At 40.7% G+C, this 18,056-nt stretch overlaps 1 protein-coding gene across 1 annotated transcript in view; it reads right to left on the bottom strand.

Annotated features, from left to right (window-relative positions):
* Positions 1-6,243: 6,243 nt before the first annotated feature.
* The window catches only part of LOC306745191 (dynein regulatory complex subunit 4-like), a gene marked incomplete at both ends in the record, with an annotated part of 25,947 nt that continues 14,134 nt past the window's right edge, over positions 6,244-18,056 (bottom strand). The window contains 9 exons of the mRNA XM_079227943.1: positions 6,244-6,315; positions 6,413-6,478; positions 6,562-6,753; positions 7,158-7,238; positions 7,393-7,548; positions 8,541-8,743; positions 9,014-9,224; positions 9,599-9,796; positions 10,698-10,787. Of these exons, the coding sequence (XP_079084069.1) occupies positions 6,244-6,315; positions 6,413-6,478; positions 6,562-6,753; positions 7,158-7,238; positions 7,393-7,548; positions 8,541-8,743; positions 9,014-9,224; positions 9,599-9,796; positions 10,698-10,787 (1,269 nt within the window). The remainder of the gene's footprint in view (positions 6,316-6,412; positions 6,479-6,561; positions 6,754-7,157; positions 7,239-7,392; positions 7,549-8,540; positions 8,744-9,013; positions 9,225-9,598; positions 9,797-10,697; positions 10,788-18,056) is intronic.

Here is an 18,056-nt window from a genome sequence, read left to right as displayed (position 1 = left end):
TGATGCAAAGTTTTGCAGTGCTCCTTTAATCATTTTAGGTGATACTGCCAGGTGCTGCTTTATCCACGTGAGATTGCAGCAGTTCAGCTTGTGTTTCATAAATGATTTGTGTATATCTGGCACCACCAGTGCAATAATGCGTCCCCTGAGACTCAGAGAGACAACCTAACTGCGTGGCATTCGGCGTGGAGGGTCAGCAGGAAGGAGCAGAGCGGGACAGCCCTGTCAGGGTGAGGGCTATATGAGCGACCCTAGAGAGAAACTCTCAGCGGGACAAAAACAACTGAGAAGCCCATTAGACCCTGTCTGTCACAGCAGGCTTCCGTTTGGGAAAATGTCCTCGGGGTGAAAAGTGTAGTCGAAATAGTGCTCACTTCCGTCAGAGCCTGAAAGTTACAATAAAAAAAATATATACAGCACTTCTGAAAACTTGACCCAAGAATATTATCACAAAAGCAGTGACTAGCAAACATCCACTCCTCTGCTTTCTCTCCTTATGTTCACATCTTTAATAATTGTCACGTCTTGCTCTGAATATACATGAACTGAATGTGTTTCAGTGTCGCGCTCCTGAGCAGAGCAGATGTGAATAGAAATGTGGATCATTGGAATCCATTGTGACTACTGTGGATGCAATCTGACCACTGCCTAAACCAGGGGTGGCCAACCAGTCAGAGACTAAGAGCCACATTTTTTACTGTGTTACTGCAAAGAGCCACATCATTGTGGTTCAACTGGTCTGGCTGCAGGACCCACCATCACCCTGAATGACAAGCCGCGACCAAAGCGAGGAACATTTTCAACTTCTCAATTTGATTTAATGAAAATATGAAGCAAACTATCACAAATAGTCCGATGTGTAAACTCACACAAGTAAAGTGTTGTGAACGCAGCATTGAGGAGTGTGTGAATATTCAATTCAATTCAGTTTATTTTATATAGCCCAAAATCACAAATTAAAATGTGCAATCTGTACAAATAACATCCTGTCCCGGGACCTCACATCAGATCAGGAAAAACTCCCCAAATAAAGATAGTAAAAACCATTTCACAGGGAAAACAGGAAGAACCCTTCAGGAGAGCAACAGAGGAGGATCCCTCTCCCCGGATGGACAGAAGCAATAGATGTCATGTGACCAGAATGAACAACGTAACAGAGTTACAACACGTGACATCAATATGACTGAAATTGAACAAATTGCACTCTGCCGCATTAAAAAATCCCTTCAAAATAAAAGTACAGGATTTTTTTTTTTTGCCCATGTAAAATAACAGTCCTGACGGACTGAAAACGGGTCCGCGAAAGACTGAAAACGGGTCCGCAAAAGACTGAAAACGGGTCCGCGAATGACTGAAAACGGGTCCGTGAATGACTGAAAACGGGTCCGCGAAAGACTGAAAACGGGTCCGCGAAAGACTGAAAACGGGTCTGCAAATGACTGAAAACGGGTCCGCGATTTCATGGCTTTCAAGCCATTGCGCCTTGAGTTCGACACCAGTGGTCTAAAGTATTTGCAAAATCAATAAAAAGATTAAAAAAAAAAAAAAAAAACACAAACTTTGATATGAACGCAAGAGATGCAGATCTTGCATGCGGCTCGGGAGCCGCGGGTTGGCCAGGCCTGGCCTAAACCAACAATATTTACTTGCTCTGTGCCATAGAGCTCCAAAGACAATTAACCATGAGCCACACTATACAACTAGGTGACATACTGTATTGACTCAATCCCACATACACTGGCCCTCCGCCACCAATATTCACCAGAACATGTTTACTTGAAAATTAAACTATATGAGTTGCTGATTTAGGCCTTTTAGTAGCAACCAATGGACTTGGAGCCGAGAGCCACAGACAAGAGAGTATTGAGAGATGGACTAACTAACACATAGCTTGGTTTATTAATTTTAGGAGATTCTATTTCAAAATAAGGACAATCTAAAGGTATGCCAGCCTTATCCTCAAAGGCCGATAATCCCATGCTGTCACACTGATCTAAAGACGAGAGAGATAATAGTTTCAGCACTAATATTCATGAATGAAACATTTATGTAAAGATGACTTGTTGGCTTCTGTTTCTGGTCCAAAGAACATGTACATTTGATAACACAAAGGCACTTTTAAACCTCTATCCGATCAAATTGACAGACATGCTGCCCCTTTCTGACACAACATTATTATTTGCCACTCAATTGAACGAGGCCTTAACATTAATTAATGTCAGCAGACTAGCAGAGTCACTACAAGTTCAACGATGACAGCAGAAAATACCCAGGCCACTAAAAGAGCAAAACATATATCAGTTGCATTAATGAATTTATCTGCAGTGCTCTTGAAAAAAGATGTTAAGTCAAGAGGCACTTCAGCATCGTGTACAGCAGCGTGTCGTGGGCCTTTCTGGCTGCTAGCAGTTAAAGAACAGAGACGTTAAAGGAGCTGAAAACAACGTATCTGTTTACCAAACTGATGAAGAAGACTTTGCAGAGGCTTCTTTTAGTGGCGCACATCCTAATGAAACACAAGAGGCGATTGGCCTAAGGTGGGACGGTGATGGAGGTGATGACTGCAGTGGCTGGAACGTTGTTAAAAGACCATGAAAGTAAGCAATGAAGTCTGCTGCTGCTTTCGGGGACCCAAGACTTAAAATATGTAGATCAAAATATGTAGATTCATACATTAGTTATAGTATGTGCAACACTTTCTTGTTTACCAGTATTGAGTAAAACACATGATATACATTTATACATATCAATCATTACATCATCCACAGAATGGATGCAAAAAAATGTGAGTCATAATTCTAATTTTCTCTGCAACATTAGGGCAGCTTGATCAACTCTTCATACTGTAGATGTATTGTACAAGTGGTGTGTGTGTGTGTGTGTGTGTGTGTGTGTGTGTGTGTGTGTGTGTGTGTGTGTGTGTGTGTGTGTGTGTGTGTGTGTGTGTGTGTGTGTGTGTGTGCGCGTGTGTAAGGACTTTTGTTAAATGTCATTCCACACCTCTTTCTCTTCTGTTGACCCGGTAGAATCTTATAATGCCCCAAATATAGTTACCCTTTAAACACACTCCATGATGACGTTTTACAGGATATTAGCTTTGAGGTCAATGAGAGAAAACAATATCAATGCATGTAGAACTCAGTTCATGTTTACTGTCCATTGCTGTCTAGAAGACAGACCAGTGGTCTGCATACACTGGGGATGCAAGGTCACTGGTTTGAATCCAGCTGAGAAGCCTTGGTGTGTGAATCCTTATGTTCACACAGTATTGTGCTTCAAAGGTTGTTGAATCCATATTTGTTTATTACCACTTGTGACTACATCTGACCTTGCTTTTGTTTTTTTCCCGTTTCTATGAATATCATTTATAATCGGTCCTAAAGATGCCGTACCCATGCAAAAAAACCTAAATTGTGAATTATGTTTGGAGTGAAACGCATTCTCTCTCTCGGAATACCTTTGATGACGTATCACAAATATGTGAAAGTTCCACTGAAGTGGTGAAACAAACACAACAGGAGATCAACAGCCAATGTTGACTTATTTTAATTTACGGCCGTAACTTAAACAACTTTTCAAACATACTCATTGCCGGACTATGCTCTTTTTACTGAACCTAGACACGTAGCTTTGTTTCAACTTACAACATGAACCAAATGTTTCAAAATGCAACCGTAAATTCAAAAGGAAAACCTCGAAACGTAATTGAGGACGCAATCTAGTTGTGTGGGAAATAATTTAGTAGTTTTCATGGCTGCCTGAAAGAGTTCATTTGTCTTGAGCACCAACAATCAGCAGGAGACACTGCTGTCCTCCATAATGAGTCTGACCTTTAATAATAGCTTCTTAAATGTTCCCCTCTCCTGCTAATGAATGGAAGTAGCATGCTGGTACTAATTGCTCCATGCCGTGTCGCTGACAGTCCTCATAAAGTGGAACAGGGTTTATTAATTACTGCTTAATGGCTGCTAATGATATCACATGCAGCCCTGGGAGGTCAGGCCAGACAGACTAATCACCGCCGGGCCGGTACAGGTCTTCTTTGGGATCAGTGGACTTACGGACAAAGTTTCACCAGGATGTTGTGAGCTTTTAATTTATAATCAACGTACTTGTTGAACTCCATTACGTGCTGAAACAGCCAACATGTTCCACGTTCACTTTTGCATTCTTTCGATTATGCTGTGAATAAACAATATAGGGAATTTGTATAGATTAATAGGAGTTGCGGTTATTATTTTATATACTTATACCTTCTGAAATATTGAATCATTCCCAACCATTTCTCCAGATGTAACACAACTCTTTATTTCTCGTGAGAGTCAGCTCATCCCACAGGTTTCTGAGTCATAAATTCTGCTCCGAGGTCAGCGAGGCCCGTGTATACCAACAAGTGACGGTGAGATTTCTTACCTCTGGAAAGGTAAATATGTACTCTCCCACACTTCACTATCACACTGAGATAAAGAGAGACTGATAATGACTTAAAGAGAGAGCGAGGCCAGTTAAAGGGTGTAAACAGCGGTTGAATAAGCTGACAGTGTGAGCACAGCTGAGAGTGTTTAAGTCACAGTCTGTCTTTGCAGGTCATGCATTGTTCTCTGCTGCCTCTGGCTGTGTTTTACAGCATAATTAGAGCTTATTTCACTTGAAAACTCCCACGTGCTACACATTCCCATCTGCTGGGCTCTCACTTATCCACAAGCTGGGAGACATGTGGTTGCTTTTCATGTAATAATATTTCCACGATGCTCTTCCGTAAGGACCCGTCTCTCTGTTAGTCCAGAAGACTGATCACACGAGCAGAGTGGTGTTTTAACCTGTAGCTCTTTCAATAAAGCTTTTGTGGAAGTGCAGTTCTAAGCGTCCAGTGGCTGATTCAAGAGAAAACTCCAGCTCACACGTTCAATTCACACATCTGGTTTGTGTGCAATAAATAGAAGTGGGTATGTAGCGTGACAAGTGAGCAATGAGAAGAGCAGCTTACAAACATCACAGATAACAAAGATCTTTAACCCTAGAACACTCACGTTAAAAATAGTCACACTATCAGTAACGTCGGGTATATTTCACCCGATATAATATACCTCATAAAATATACTAAAAATATATTAAACTACAACAATACAAGGCAAGTTGAAGTACTCTTCTTTTATTTTACCCTATAGAACTTCTCATAAAACGATAAACAGGTATCAAAAAGTCTCCTTCAATGTTAAAACACATCCGGAATGTTTTCACTATCGTCGGGAGAACATCACCCGAACACGTGAAGGTTGAAAAGAACAGGGATTGGAGCAGAGAGACACGCCCACCTAAGACACGCCCGCCTCCAATAAGATACGCCTACCTTCAATAAGACACGCCTACCTTCAATTAGATACACCTGCCTCCAACAACGTCAGTGAGCAGCATGAGGCTACACAAAGACTCACACAACTCAGACAAAAGCAACACAATGAAAATAACAAAACTACAATGTCAACAAAATGCTTTTAAAATAGCACCTCATATTATTGAAATATATGAGCTGAGTTGGAGATCTTGCGTGGCTCTTCTTCTGGCTCCAGCAACCAGCCAGAGGCCATTCATCTCACTGTAACAGACCTCACCAGAGCAGCCCGTATTCTGGTCGTTTTCTGGTTGTCAGCTCATTTACTTTTTCAGCGCTTCATATCAGTTAAGATTAACAGGAACGGACTCCAGTCTTCCTTCAGGAGCAAAACACAGGAACTACACATTTGGTCCAAATGGACCTTTTAAAACGAGAATCTGTTTTACCGTGTAAAAACAATTACGTCGTATAATCTTTAATGATTCTGTGAGCGCAGCCCGGAAATCGTAGAGATCAAAGACAAAAACGGCTCAACAGCTCAACCGTAGCGCTGCTGTAGCTCAGTCATCACTAACCACCATTTCAGCTTCTGACTCTACGTTAAGCTTCTTTTAAATCGCATATGTATTTCAGTCTAGGTTAATTTTTGTATATCATTATTAATATATTGACATACAAAGCAAAACAAAAAAAACATTTTATCCCTATGAACTATCTATGAAAGAATAAAATAAAACGTGATAAATACCCAAAATAGTCTATTTTCTGAAACAAATGAGTTCAAATGAGTTCAAATGAGTTATATGAAAGGAAACCATGAGAAACAGGCAGATGCAAAGAAAGTGATATTTATTATTAATGGGTCAGTCTATGTATTCATTGCTTCTCATTTTGGATCTATGACAGCCTTAGAGTTCCTCCACAGGGACACCAAGAGCCCTTTGCTTAGTTTCGTAGAAATACAGCAAATCCTTACGGGCCTGCCGGTTACATGCGTATGAATATTACTACAATGCATTCAACATCATCATTAATTTGACAAATACGTGACACTTTCCAGGAAGTAAACTAACTAACCTGGATGAGCTTAGCTCTTTCATACTCCAAGTTCTTCATGGAGTAATGACTGGAGTCCATATATGTCTACAAGCAAAAAAACATGGTTCTTTTGTTTTTGTACAGAGAGCAATGTGCAAGAAATACAAAATGTTTAAAGGAAAATCCACCTCAATTTCATCAAGAGCAGTTTGGTCCATGTTGGAGCGCAGAGCGAGGAGCTGAGCGTGCGTCTGCTCCAGGCCGTCTGTCAGGCCCGCCAGCTTCCTGTCCAGCAGCGTGCTCTTCCTGTCTGCTTTATCCTGCACCTGCTGAATATTCTGAGTGGTCGTCTTCTCCAGCTCGTCCCTTTCTAGCTGGAGCTGTATGACATCACACAAATACTCAAAGGTATACAAGCATTTGGTCACATCAGGTGTCCTGGCTCCTCAATGGTGGAATGAGCTGCCCATTGACATCAGGACAGCAGAAAGTCTCTACATCTTCTGTCATGAACTAAAAACACACATTTTTCGACTACACCTTGATTAAGGAAGGTAGCACCTAGTAGCACTTAAATGTTACTTACTGATAGCACTTTGTAGTTTAACTTTATTGAAGAAATTGTACTTTCTTGATTGTTGTTGTTGTGAGTTTGTACTCATGGTTGAATGCACTTATTGTAAGTCTCTTTGGATAAAAGCGTCAGCTAAATGAAATGTAATGGAACATGAATCAAGCTCACATTTGAGCAACACGATTAGTGCAAATCACTCTAAGCATTTACCTTGCGAAAATTCTGTTCCAGTGTCTTATAATGGCATTTCTGTTGATCCAGCTTCTTTTTTTTAACCTCTTCACTGACATCCTGTCAAAAACACAGTTTCACAATTTGACCTTGTGACCATGTACGGTATGCTACATGTCAGGACTAATTAAGCCACAGGCCGCAATTAATGTGCATAAAGCTTCAACCACAAACTAATACAAAATAAAAAAATCACGAATACTACACCAACAACCTTTTCCAACATAAAGTACTTCATTTTTCGCTCAATCGCAGCGATCTCCCCTTTGACTTTCGAGAGACGCTCAGTCAGATGTTTGTTCTCCTGCAAAAGGCCGACCAGGTCCTTTTCCTTCTTCTCCCGTTCCTTCTCCGCCTCATCCAATTGTGCCTAAGAAAAGCCAATAAAACATACTCATCAGTAACTAAGATGAATAATGTGTTGCCGGTGTAAACAAGACAAAGTAGGTTGGGGGCTAGAGCTTTCACTTATCGGGCTCCTCTTCTGTGGAATCAGCTTCCACTTTCAGTCCGGGGGGCAGACAGTCACCTCATTTAAGAGTAGACTTAAGACTTTCCTCTTTGATCGCGCTTATAGTTAGGGCTGTTTCAGGCTTATAGTTAGGGCTGTTTCAGGCTTATAGTTAGGGCTGTTTCAGGCTTATAGTTAGGGCTGGCTCAGGTTTGCCCTGGTCCAGCCCCTAGATATGCTGTTATAGGCCTAGACTGCTGGGGGACATTTTAGGATACACTGAGCTCCTCCTCTCCTTCTCTTCCTCTTTCGCTCCTCCTCTCCTCTTCACCTCTTCTTTCTCTCCTTCTGGATAAATGATTGTCTCTTCAATGCATATTACTAACTCTACTTTCTTTTTCCATGGATTCGTGGCCCCGGTCCTCCCCCTGGTTCCATGGCCATGCTAATGGAACCGGCCTGGAACCAGGCCTGCCAGCTGCCATGGCCCTGCTTTCTCCTCCCACTGCCCCTGGGATGCCCCTCCTCTCTACCTCCTTCTGCTTAATGGATCGTGGCTATCTGTATCATGGACCATGCATACTTCTCATTATATGAATAATTTCTGTCATATTCATTGAATGTGCTGTAACTCCGTTACGTTATTCATTCTGGTCACATGACATCTATTGCTTCTGTCCATCCGGGGAGAGGGATCCTCCTCTGTTGCTCTCCCTCAGGTTTCTTCCCCTATTTTCCCTGTGAAAGGGTTTTTACTATCTTTATTGGGGGAGTTTTTTCTGATCCGATGTGAGGTATGTCATGTGTACAGATTGTAAAGGCAAACTTGTATTTGTGATGTTGGGCTATATAAAATAAACTGAATTGAATTGAATTGAATCTGAAATGTCTCTGAGTGTGAGCACTTATACCCCAAGTGACTTGTTCTTATACATATCCTGATGGATGCCGATCATCAGTGCATCCACTTCAACGAAGGCTTCCCGGTGGTCTTCCATCAGAGCGTTGATGTGGCTGTTCCATTGATCTTCTACCTCAATGGTCACCTTTTTCCTTTTGATGTCCAGCTCTTGTTGCAGCAACTCTATCTTTTTCTCACATTTGGCTCGGATTTCTACTCAAATAGTGACACAAAAGAAGGGGTTCTCGTTTAGTTTTTGACAGCACAGGGTGTTGAATTCAACTCAAAATGAGATTAGTTCTTCACCGGCAATTTGCTTCTCCCTGATGTTACGTGTTTTAGTCATTTCTTCATTATGTTTCTGTTGAGATACAAAGCAGTGGTGTTTATAGCATTGAGGCTTAATTGTTGAAATACATGAAAGTAAAGAGACACATTAAATCCACAGAGCTTTAATAAGTGTAGAAATAGAATAGTGTGTACTACAAACCAGTTCAAGCTCCTTGACGATGTGTTCACAGTCACGCTCCTCCTGCATGTCGACCATGACGGCCCTCGTGTCCTCATGAAGCTTAGTCTCTAATTTGTTTTGCTCTTCCTGCATCAGCTGTGTGGAGGCTAAACCGTCTGCTTTTAACTCAGCGATTGTGTTCTGGTGTTCGTACAGGACGTGCTTCATCTTTTGCTTATACACCTGGTGGTAACAAATGAATCACATGTGCAATATACAATTAATTCAGCCTTGAATCTGTTAGAGGATAATCTTTGCTTAACAAATGACAAACTAGTACTAGTATCTGAAAAAAAGAATGCAATCACATGATTTTTCCTACCATTTAAAGTTGATAGGAAAACTTATACATGCCAGCAAAGAAATTACTGATGCACGATGGATTGTGGGATACTGCCAGGACACTGGCTAGTGGCTATGGATACAAAAAAAGATCCTTCCTACATTTTCTTTTTTTAGCATACTATGACATAAAATAAAGACGTGGTAAAAAAAAATCGAGCCCGTAAATTCGGGTGCAGTTTGACATTAACTACAATCCACAGTATTAACCTCACCTTGATCTCTACTTGGTGGCGCATCTCATCCTCCTCGATGTCCTTATCAATCTTTTTCTTTTCAGCGCGGACCTCCTCGAGTTCATTGTCTGTGATCTCACAAAATGTGTGGATCTTGTTCCTCTCCAGCTGAAAGTAGTTTCTCTCTTCCCTCTCTCTGTCCAGCTCCTCTTGAAGCCGCACAATGTGCTCTTCCATCTGAAATATAGAAAATGTATTTCAATGTAGGCCAATATCAGCCAGACAATCTAGATGACCGTGTAGCCAATAACATCATTTATCCTGAAGGGACACTCCACACATTGTACATTTCAAAGTCCAAATTATTGTTCGCAGGGGGGCACAAATATAAATCAGAAATATAATATCTTCTGTGGCTCTGGAGGAAAGACTGAGAATCTTTAAAGATTATGTTAACACAGCATACACATGTGCAGCAAATACAACAGAGATCAGAGAGCAGTCATGATTGAGCACAAAACTATTCCTGTAAAGTTATTGTAAAAAGCAAAAGTATCACTAATTGCCATCTTAGCTTTTGCTTCTAGTAAATATTTTGTGATATGATTTCAATTATTATATCAATTGTAATATACATCTTAATATATGAACAGACAGTAAAATGAAACTTAAATACATCCCTGTCAACAAATTATAAAAAGCTAAGGGACGGACATATAATTAAAACAATTATGTATTTTCTGAAACAAAGTCCCACCATTTTAGGTCAAAATAATGAGCAAAAACATGTATGTACTAGATAAAGGCATTACAACCTTTAACCAATCCCGATTCTGTCCATGGGCCTAGAGATTACCAATTTATAACAAAATTGTCTCTGCCGAAAAGATGCTTCAGGTATCCAGTGTTTTGATAACTTTACTTAAACTTTACTTAAACTTAAAGTCGTGATATCTCGGCCTCTGCTGCATTGCTTGTGACAATTCTTATTTAAACCTGTCTCTTGGGAGTCCTCCAGCTGCATGTAAGTGCAAAACATTGTTGAAATACATTTGATGTACAAATCACTTTGAAAAGCAAAGCTTTCCTTTCTCCTGCAGGCTTCACTCCACACAATCAAACACACGTCATCTCTCACCTGCTCCTTGGACAGCTCCTCCTTGCTGAATCCATCTATCTGTATGGGTGTTCTGGCCTTTGCAGGTTTTTTACCTTTGCGTTTGGGTGGCTGCACAAAAGTCAGCAAAAAATAATCAAGTTAAAACTACTTTATATTATCAACCGACCGTATTTCTTTAATATTGTTATTGTGGACAAGCAGCAACCCCAGTCTGCCTCTCATGAAAGTCACAACATATTCTTATATGAACAACACACTAAGTTAGTGTGTTTATAACCATAATGAAGTGTTAATGTTATTTAAACCTTTACATTTTTTTCTGTGTGTCATCTTCATTTACTCTTAACCAGTAACATATATACTGATATTTACACATCTGAACAAAATCTCACATATGTACCTTTAATTATAACACCCACATTATTCAGATAGCCCTAGTGGTTGCAGAGATACACCCTTTTTAGTTTGGGTATGCAATTTTCAAGGAAAGAGTCTAAAAATGCTATTAATGTTAGCACAAAAAATGAAATGCACACACCAACTAGTTAGCTAATCATGATCGTAGACCGCTAGGTAGCCAATAGCTAATGACAGCTAATGACAGCGCAGCATTGTTGCGGTGAATTCATTTAAAGGACTCTTTACTCACCATCGTGTGTATAGAATACTGAGTGACTGTGAGATTTGAGAAGCTAGATAGCTAGCACGCTAGATAGCTAGCACGCCAGTTAGCGGTTAGCGGAGAAGTCTGTCTCAGGCCTCCAGTTGAAAAGTTGCCATAGCAACGGAGCACACACACAGCTTTACTACACTTAAAGCGACCACAATAAAATCCTCTCTCACTAAAATTGTCCCAAAAGTTTCAAAGTATATATATATTAACTGAATTTCATATGTATTTCACATACTTGAAGCTTTATAACTAGTCCAGTAACACTCAGAAGTTTGTTTGCTATATTTGTGTTATTCTCCAATATTTTGCAATTAAATAAATGACCAAAATCATGTCGTTAACCAAGGTTGTTTGGGGCCGTTGGGGCTCAGTTGGTAATCAAGGGACCTGCTCCATATCTCATTCATTCATTCTGAAGAACTGTTATTCGTTCTGATTTACTTTTTTTAAAACTGATACTAGTGATTGTACATATTTCTCAATGTTTATCTTTTCAAATTAGTTTAAAGTGGTTTCTATCAATTTTTAGTTCCAATGTTGTTGTTTTAAAATATGGTACGTATAGAATATATACACTTGTATACCAATTTAAATTTATTTTGTCTTTTATTTTTATTTTTACTTTTGTTTAATTTGACCTTACATATTATATTATGATCATTTTGTATTGCCTTAGTGTGAGTATGCTCCTCAATTTGTACCGTAAATGTAATCACATAAAGATGATGACAACTCAATAAACGTGCTTCAAACTATTCAAACCTATCGAGTCACGCTGGTCACGTGACCCACAGCAGCAGTCATGTGACGTTCTGGATCGGTTTTTCGATTTCAGGGATGTTCGCGGCCGGTTTGCTGGTCGTGTCTCAGCTTGTCTCCCGGTGCGATGACCCACCTGCCAGGTGTGTCGTTCAAACCGAACTATCGACAGTGGTCGGGTCACCTGCAGGCACGGCCCGGGAAGTTCCTCCACTATGGGTAAGAAACAGGAACCGACTGGCACTCTGCGGCTTTTCAGTTGGCCTCACATACCTCCTCCTCCTCATGATTTGTATTATTTTTTATTGAAAAAACAGGACTTTGAATTTAGGGCTCTGGTGGAATATGGAAAACATTCATTCAAAGTATTGATCGCTTAAGTTAAACAGTGTTTGGCTTGTGTGCTTGTTTGTATGAGGCATTAACCCTCTGGGGTCTTGAATCACGTCGGCGTGATTGACAATGTTTACGTTTTTTAAACAGTTCGTCCACAAGAGATATAAAGAATTTTTTTAATCAAACTTCAATTTTTCAGCTTTATGGCCATATACTTTACACTTGAGCCTCATTATATAGAGCTGAGATTGTTATGCAATTTTAGATGCAAAACATGGGTATATATCACATATGCAAGTGCCTTAAAAGGTGAACTAGATTGAAAACCAAAGACGGTTCAAGATCCCACTGAAAAGTTGGTTTCTGTTGGTTTCTGGATGTTTTATAGTGAGTAGGCCCACTGCAGAGGAGCAACACACATATCGGCACAGCCAACAAGTGATTCCACATAATACATAAGCAAAGATGATCCGTCAGTAGTGGGAGAAAATATGTCTTTTACAATTTTGGGGAGTCTGTTCAGTGAAATGTAAAAAATAAATGAAAAAGTGACTCAAAAACCGAATAGTTTGAGAGCAGCAAGTTGAACTCATGATGAAATCCAATTAAGAAAACGTCTAACTAAACATAGAGCTCTTTTCTAAACGGTGGAATGGAGGAGACAGAGAATAAGTGACGCACATATGCTCGTCCTTAACACTGCAGCTTTGATTAAGTAGCTCTCCCAGCAGGTGACCGCATGCACCCCGTTGTGCCAGGTAGCCCACGACTACATTCCCAGAGGTCACGCCCGCCATGGAAATTCTGCCATCCTTGGTCATGGACACTGAAAACTTGTTTGCCAGGCGTTCAACCTGAAGGTAAAAAAATGTAAATGTACTAACCCACACAACGCAAAATCCACATTCCTCTTCTTCTTAATCCTCATCAAGTCAAAAGTCCTTTAGCATAATGATGGTACATTAATCACACTCATGACAAAAACAAAAAATCCAGTTCAAGACCCAGATTGCTCAAAGGAGCTTGGTCAAATTCCAAGACAGACTGCCAGTTTCAATCCCACATATGCTGGGATTGGTTCTAACAGAGCCGTACTGGTTGATTCCTGTTTGATTAGCACCTGTGTCTGAGTGTTCAAGGCTGGGCTGGAAACAGCGCTCTGATGTGGCAGAGTGCCAACATGCCAAACGAACCATATGGCATCTTTCAGAGAGAAGAAGTCCATCTTCATCCTCCAACATCCAACATCCCTCTGGCTCCATCGTCTTCCCTTTTCTCCATTATGTCCAATGCTGTAAATGTCAATATCAAGGCGGGTTGACAGATGACTTCAGTGACCACCCCCCGACACACACACACACACACACACACACACACACACACACACACACACACACACACACCACCCTGATTCCCCCCGACACACACACACACACAAACACACACACACACACCACCCTGATTCCCCCCTGCCACACACACACACACACACACACACACACACACACACACACACACACACACACACACACACCACCCTGATTCCCCCCTACCACACACACATACACGTCAATAGCAAACCCATGCTTTGCTAATCAGCTTAGCATTCTCCCGCTCTGCCTCTCACCCCACTTGTAGTGTAGGATTGATATCTGATTATGTTGTATCACTCATCCAGATGGACCCACGTTCAGACACACACACACACACACCCGCCCCACCCTACACCACACCTGACCTCTGACCTCCTGTAGTGTTGCCTTGGAAACCTGCTCCGTGGAGGTGAGGAGGGCCGGGAGAGGTGGGGATAACCCAACGAGGAGGAGGAGGAGGCAGGGGGAGGTATCTGTGTTTGGTATTCTGGGCCAATCTCACGGCCGGTTAAGACCCATGAATAGAGAGTGAGCTGTCTCTTCTCCGCCTCTCTCGTACTCCTCTGTCTGGTCTCTTTCTCTCCCTCTTTTCTCTGCTCTGGTGCCAGACAGATGGTTCAGCACACAAACATTTGTCTGAAGTTGGGAGAGCGTCCCTCACCAGCCTAATAAATAAACTGGAGGAAGCGAGGAGTCTGTAAACATGTTCTTTGTGAGAACAGATGCACTTATCCATTGCATGTATACATCATGACAGCGACTCCTTGCCAGTTTTCAGACTGGCATGCTCTCACACTCTTAGCAAAAAAGGTCACATGCATAGCATTATTTCAACAATAGAAACCATTTGGTGGAATATTCTGGTTTATTACTACTTTTTGGACATCGTTCCTTTTGGTTATAATAATATGGAGCTCACCAAAGTAATTGCTCTGATTCAGAAAACAAAGTAAGCCTGAAAACAAACAAGCCAACAGTTTATCCAGATTATCTAAACCAGTGGTCCTCGTCTAGGCACACGTGGACCCCAGAGGGTGTTGGCCCATGTGGAGGCAGCTGATTTGAAAAAGTAGAGATTATTATTTGGTTAAGAGACAATTAAATGTTCACATATTTGTGAAAAATAAAACACAGAGCCTCAACATTGAGCTTCAATGATCACACGGTCTTCATGTTCTACAGCTGTCATTCCCAAAAACAGGAGATTGTATGAGGGTCGCCAAATGACTGATCAAATTAAATCCAATATGAAAGATGAGCATGCATTCAGTTTGTTTTACTGATGAGAAGAAATTAAAAGAATGAGAGCCAATTAACGCATAATAGATATAATACAAAAATATTAAATGCATAATATTTGGTCTCATTTATAAAGTGTTTCACATATTCTTTTATCAAATGTATATCTTCTAAATCCCTGGTTTAAATATTCAAAATAATACAAGGGGATGTGGAAATGGCGGTAAAAATGGTCAGGAATGTTCATGTATGCACAAATTCGTTATTCTTACTATTAATATAATTTTACAATATTGTGAACTGTGTTGCGATGGTTTGTCATTTTTTTTAAAGTGGACCCCCAGAAAAACAGTTTTGTTAACACAGGTCTACAGCAAGTCCGGCTTTGCTTATGGCACTTTGAGCTAAATGCTAATGTTAGCATGCTAAAGACGCACAATGACAATGCTATGCACTGATACTAACAAGGTACAACAAGCCTATTTATCATGTTCACCATCATACTTTTGAATATTAGCATGCTAACATTTGCTAATTAGCACTCAACACAACAAAAACAGCTGAGGCTGATGGGAATGTCATTAGTTCTTCAGGTATTTGGTCACAAACCAAAGTTTTGGACGAAGTAAAAACCTGATGAGATCTGAAGGGACCACCAAAGTTATTATAATTCATTTTGAGGGGATCATGAATGTAAGTAGTTGTCAAAACGTATTACTCCAAACAATAAATGTAAAGTCAGGAGATCAATGCTCTGTATCAAATGTCCAGCAATCTATCATGTTTCTGTTTTAACGACATACTCTGTGTTCCTCAACATTGAATTCTCCTGCATAATGTGACCGTGATTGTGATTGTTTTGTTTCTGAAAAAAATCACTTTCAGAATCAGAACCATTTATTGCCATGTATGTTTTCACATACAAGGAATTTGTCCTGGCGGGAGGTGCATAACATTTAAAAATGTAACAATAAACAAACAAAAATAGACTCCAACAGGTTATGTTCAGGGTCCTTGAAGCGAACAAGTCCTGGAGGGATGGCAGATTGCAGCCAATCACCCTCTCAGCAGAGCGGATGATGCGCTGCAGCCTGGCCTTGTCCTTGGCAGTGGCTGCAGCGTACCAGACGGTGATGGAGGAGCAGAGGATGGACTCAACGATGGCAGTGTAGAAGTGCACCATCATTGTCTTTGGCAGGTTGAATTTATTCAGCTGCCTCAGGAAGAACATCCTCTGCATGACAGTATGCTCTAAATACTTCCCATTGACCCTGGTCACGGTTGGTGAAGAAGCACATCAGAGGAGGTGAAGTGATGTATGCGCTGATTGTGTTGTCAGATTTGAAAAGGGACAGAACAGGATTGTATGCTCAACATGTATCAAAATGCTTATTGCGAGACCCTTTATGTTTTCAAGTCTACAGGCTTGTGCTTTTGTCTTTTTATAGTTGGATGTTGTCCTGAATAGTTGCCGAACGCCAACTGTTGCTAGTCGCAGTCCATCCAAGCCTCCATGCACAACATTAAAGGGACTTTTACTTTCAGAACCACGAATGCCTGAAGTATTTCAGGCATTCGTGGTTCTGAAGTAATACGTTTTGACAACTACTTACATTCATGTATATGTTTTGATGACTAAAACATTCATTCATGTATATGTTTTGATGACTAAAACTACCAAAACTAGACCCAAGATGTATGAAACCAAAATGCCCCTTAAAGAGCCATTGACTTTGACTTTATTTATGTGTTTCAGGGGTGTTAAGTGTGTGAACAATGTTTTTTTTTTTATCATTAAACAGAAGTTCAGCCCAAAGTAATTGGTCGAGTGATTGATTCAAATTCATTGTGATTTCCCTGTGTTGTTTGGTCAACATGCCGCTCCACTAACCAAGGCCCCCTTGAAGAACCCTCCTCTCTCTGTGTGTAATCTAAGTAGAAGAAAGATGACTTCCAGATATGCGGGTGATCTATTCCCAAACTCTCTGAAACTAATGAGGTTTATTCACAAATTGAAGCCAGTAACCGCTTATCATGTGTAATCAATTACACCCCCACTTCTCTGCACACACACAACTTCCAAATTGAAATACTTTACCAACAATAGCTACAGAATGAAGTCTTCATAAAGATGAAGAGTCTTGCATAAACTCGACTGTGAATCCAAAATGAACTTAAGAAGAACACAAAGGAAATCAGCTGTTTTAAATGTACTCAGAAACATTTCAAGCCAAGAACCTCCTCAGATAAGCCCTCTGGTTTGTCCCATGCAGTGCACACGCGGAGGCTAACAGTATCAGAGAGCCGTGTTGACAGCAGCCTCCTTGGTAAATATTTAGCCGAGCAGGCTCAGTCTAATCTCCCAGCATGCACTGGGCTGATGCTCAGGTATCCAGATGGACAGCTTTGCTGGGAGTTATTTGGTAAACGGCTCTCATATGTTCTGCTATGTTGCAATCCAGACAAACACATAAATCACTCAGCCAACAAGTGGAGCCAACAACTCCCTCTTCATCAAGTCCTGTGCAAGTATCTTGGTTGTAACAAATCAGTATAGTTAAAGACAGCACAGATATAACGGACATTTTCAGAGGACGGCTGTTCGTCATGCTTGTGTATTACTGCACAGACAAACTGTACATGCAGTTATGGAGCGCATCAGACTGAAGCCATGCAGACAGAGACTTTGCTATCTAGCCCTGTCTGTTCTTATATAACTGCATCTACTGGACGTCTTTCATTGTGGCTTCACAATTACTCTGCCAGAGGGGTTTATGTTTGCTTTTTTATGTATAATTCCACTGTGTCTTGTATGTTTTTGTGTGCTACCCACAGACTGTGTAATAAGAAGTGGACGAAGTTATAGCGTGACGTCACACATTGTTTTGGGGATTCACGTTGTGAAGCCAAGAGGTGACACAAGAGGGCGGAGCTACTGAACACATTGATAATATACAAATGTTGTCTTTTTATGATATATTATTGTATTAACAACAT

Source organism: Taurulus bubalis, assembly GCF_910589615.1.
Source record: "Taurulus bubalis genome assembly, chromosome: 12".
Classification (NCBI taxonomy): domain Eukaryota; kingdom Metazoa; phylum Chordata; class Actinopteri; order Perciformes; family Cottidae; genus Taurulus; species Taurulus bubalis.
This window is presented reverse-complemented; position numbering and strand designations above follow the sequence as displayed.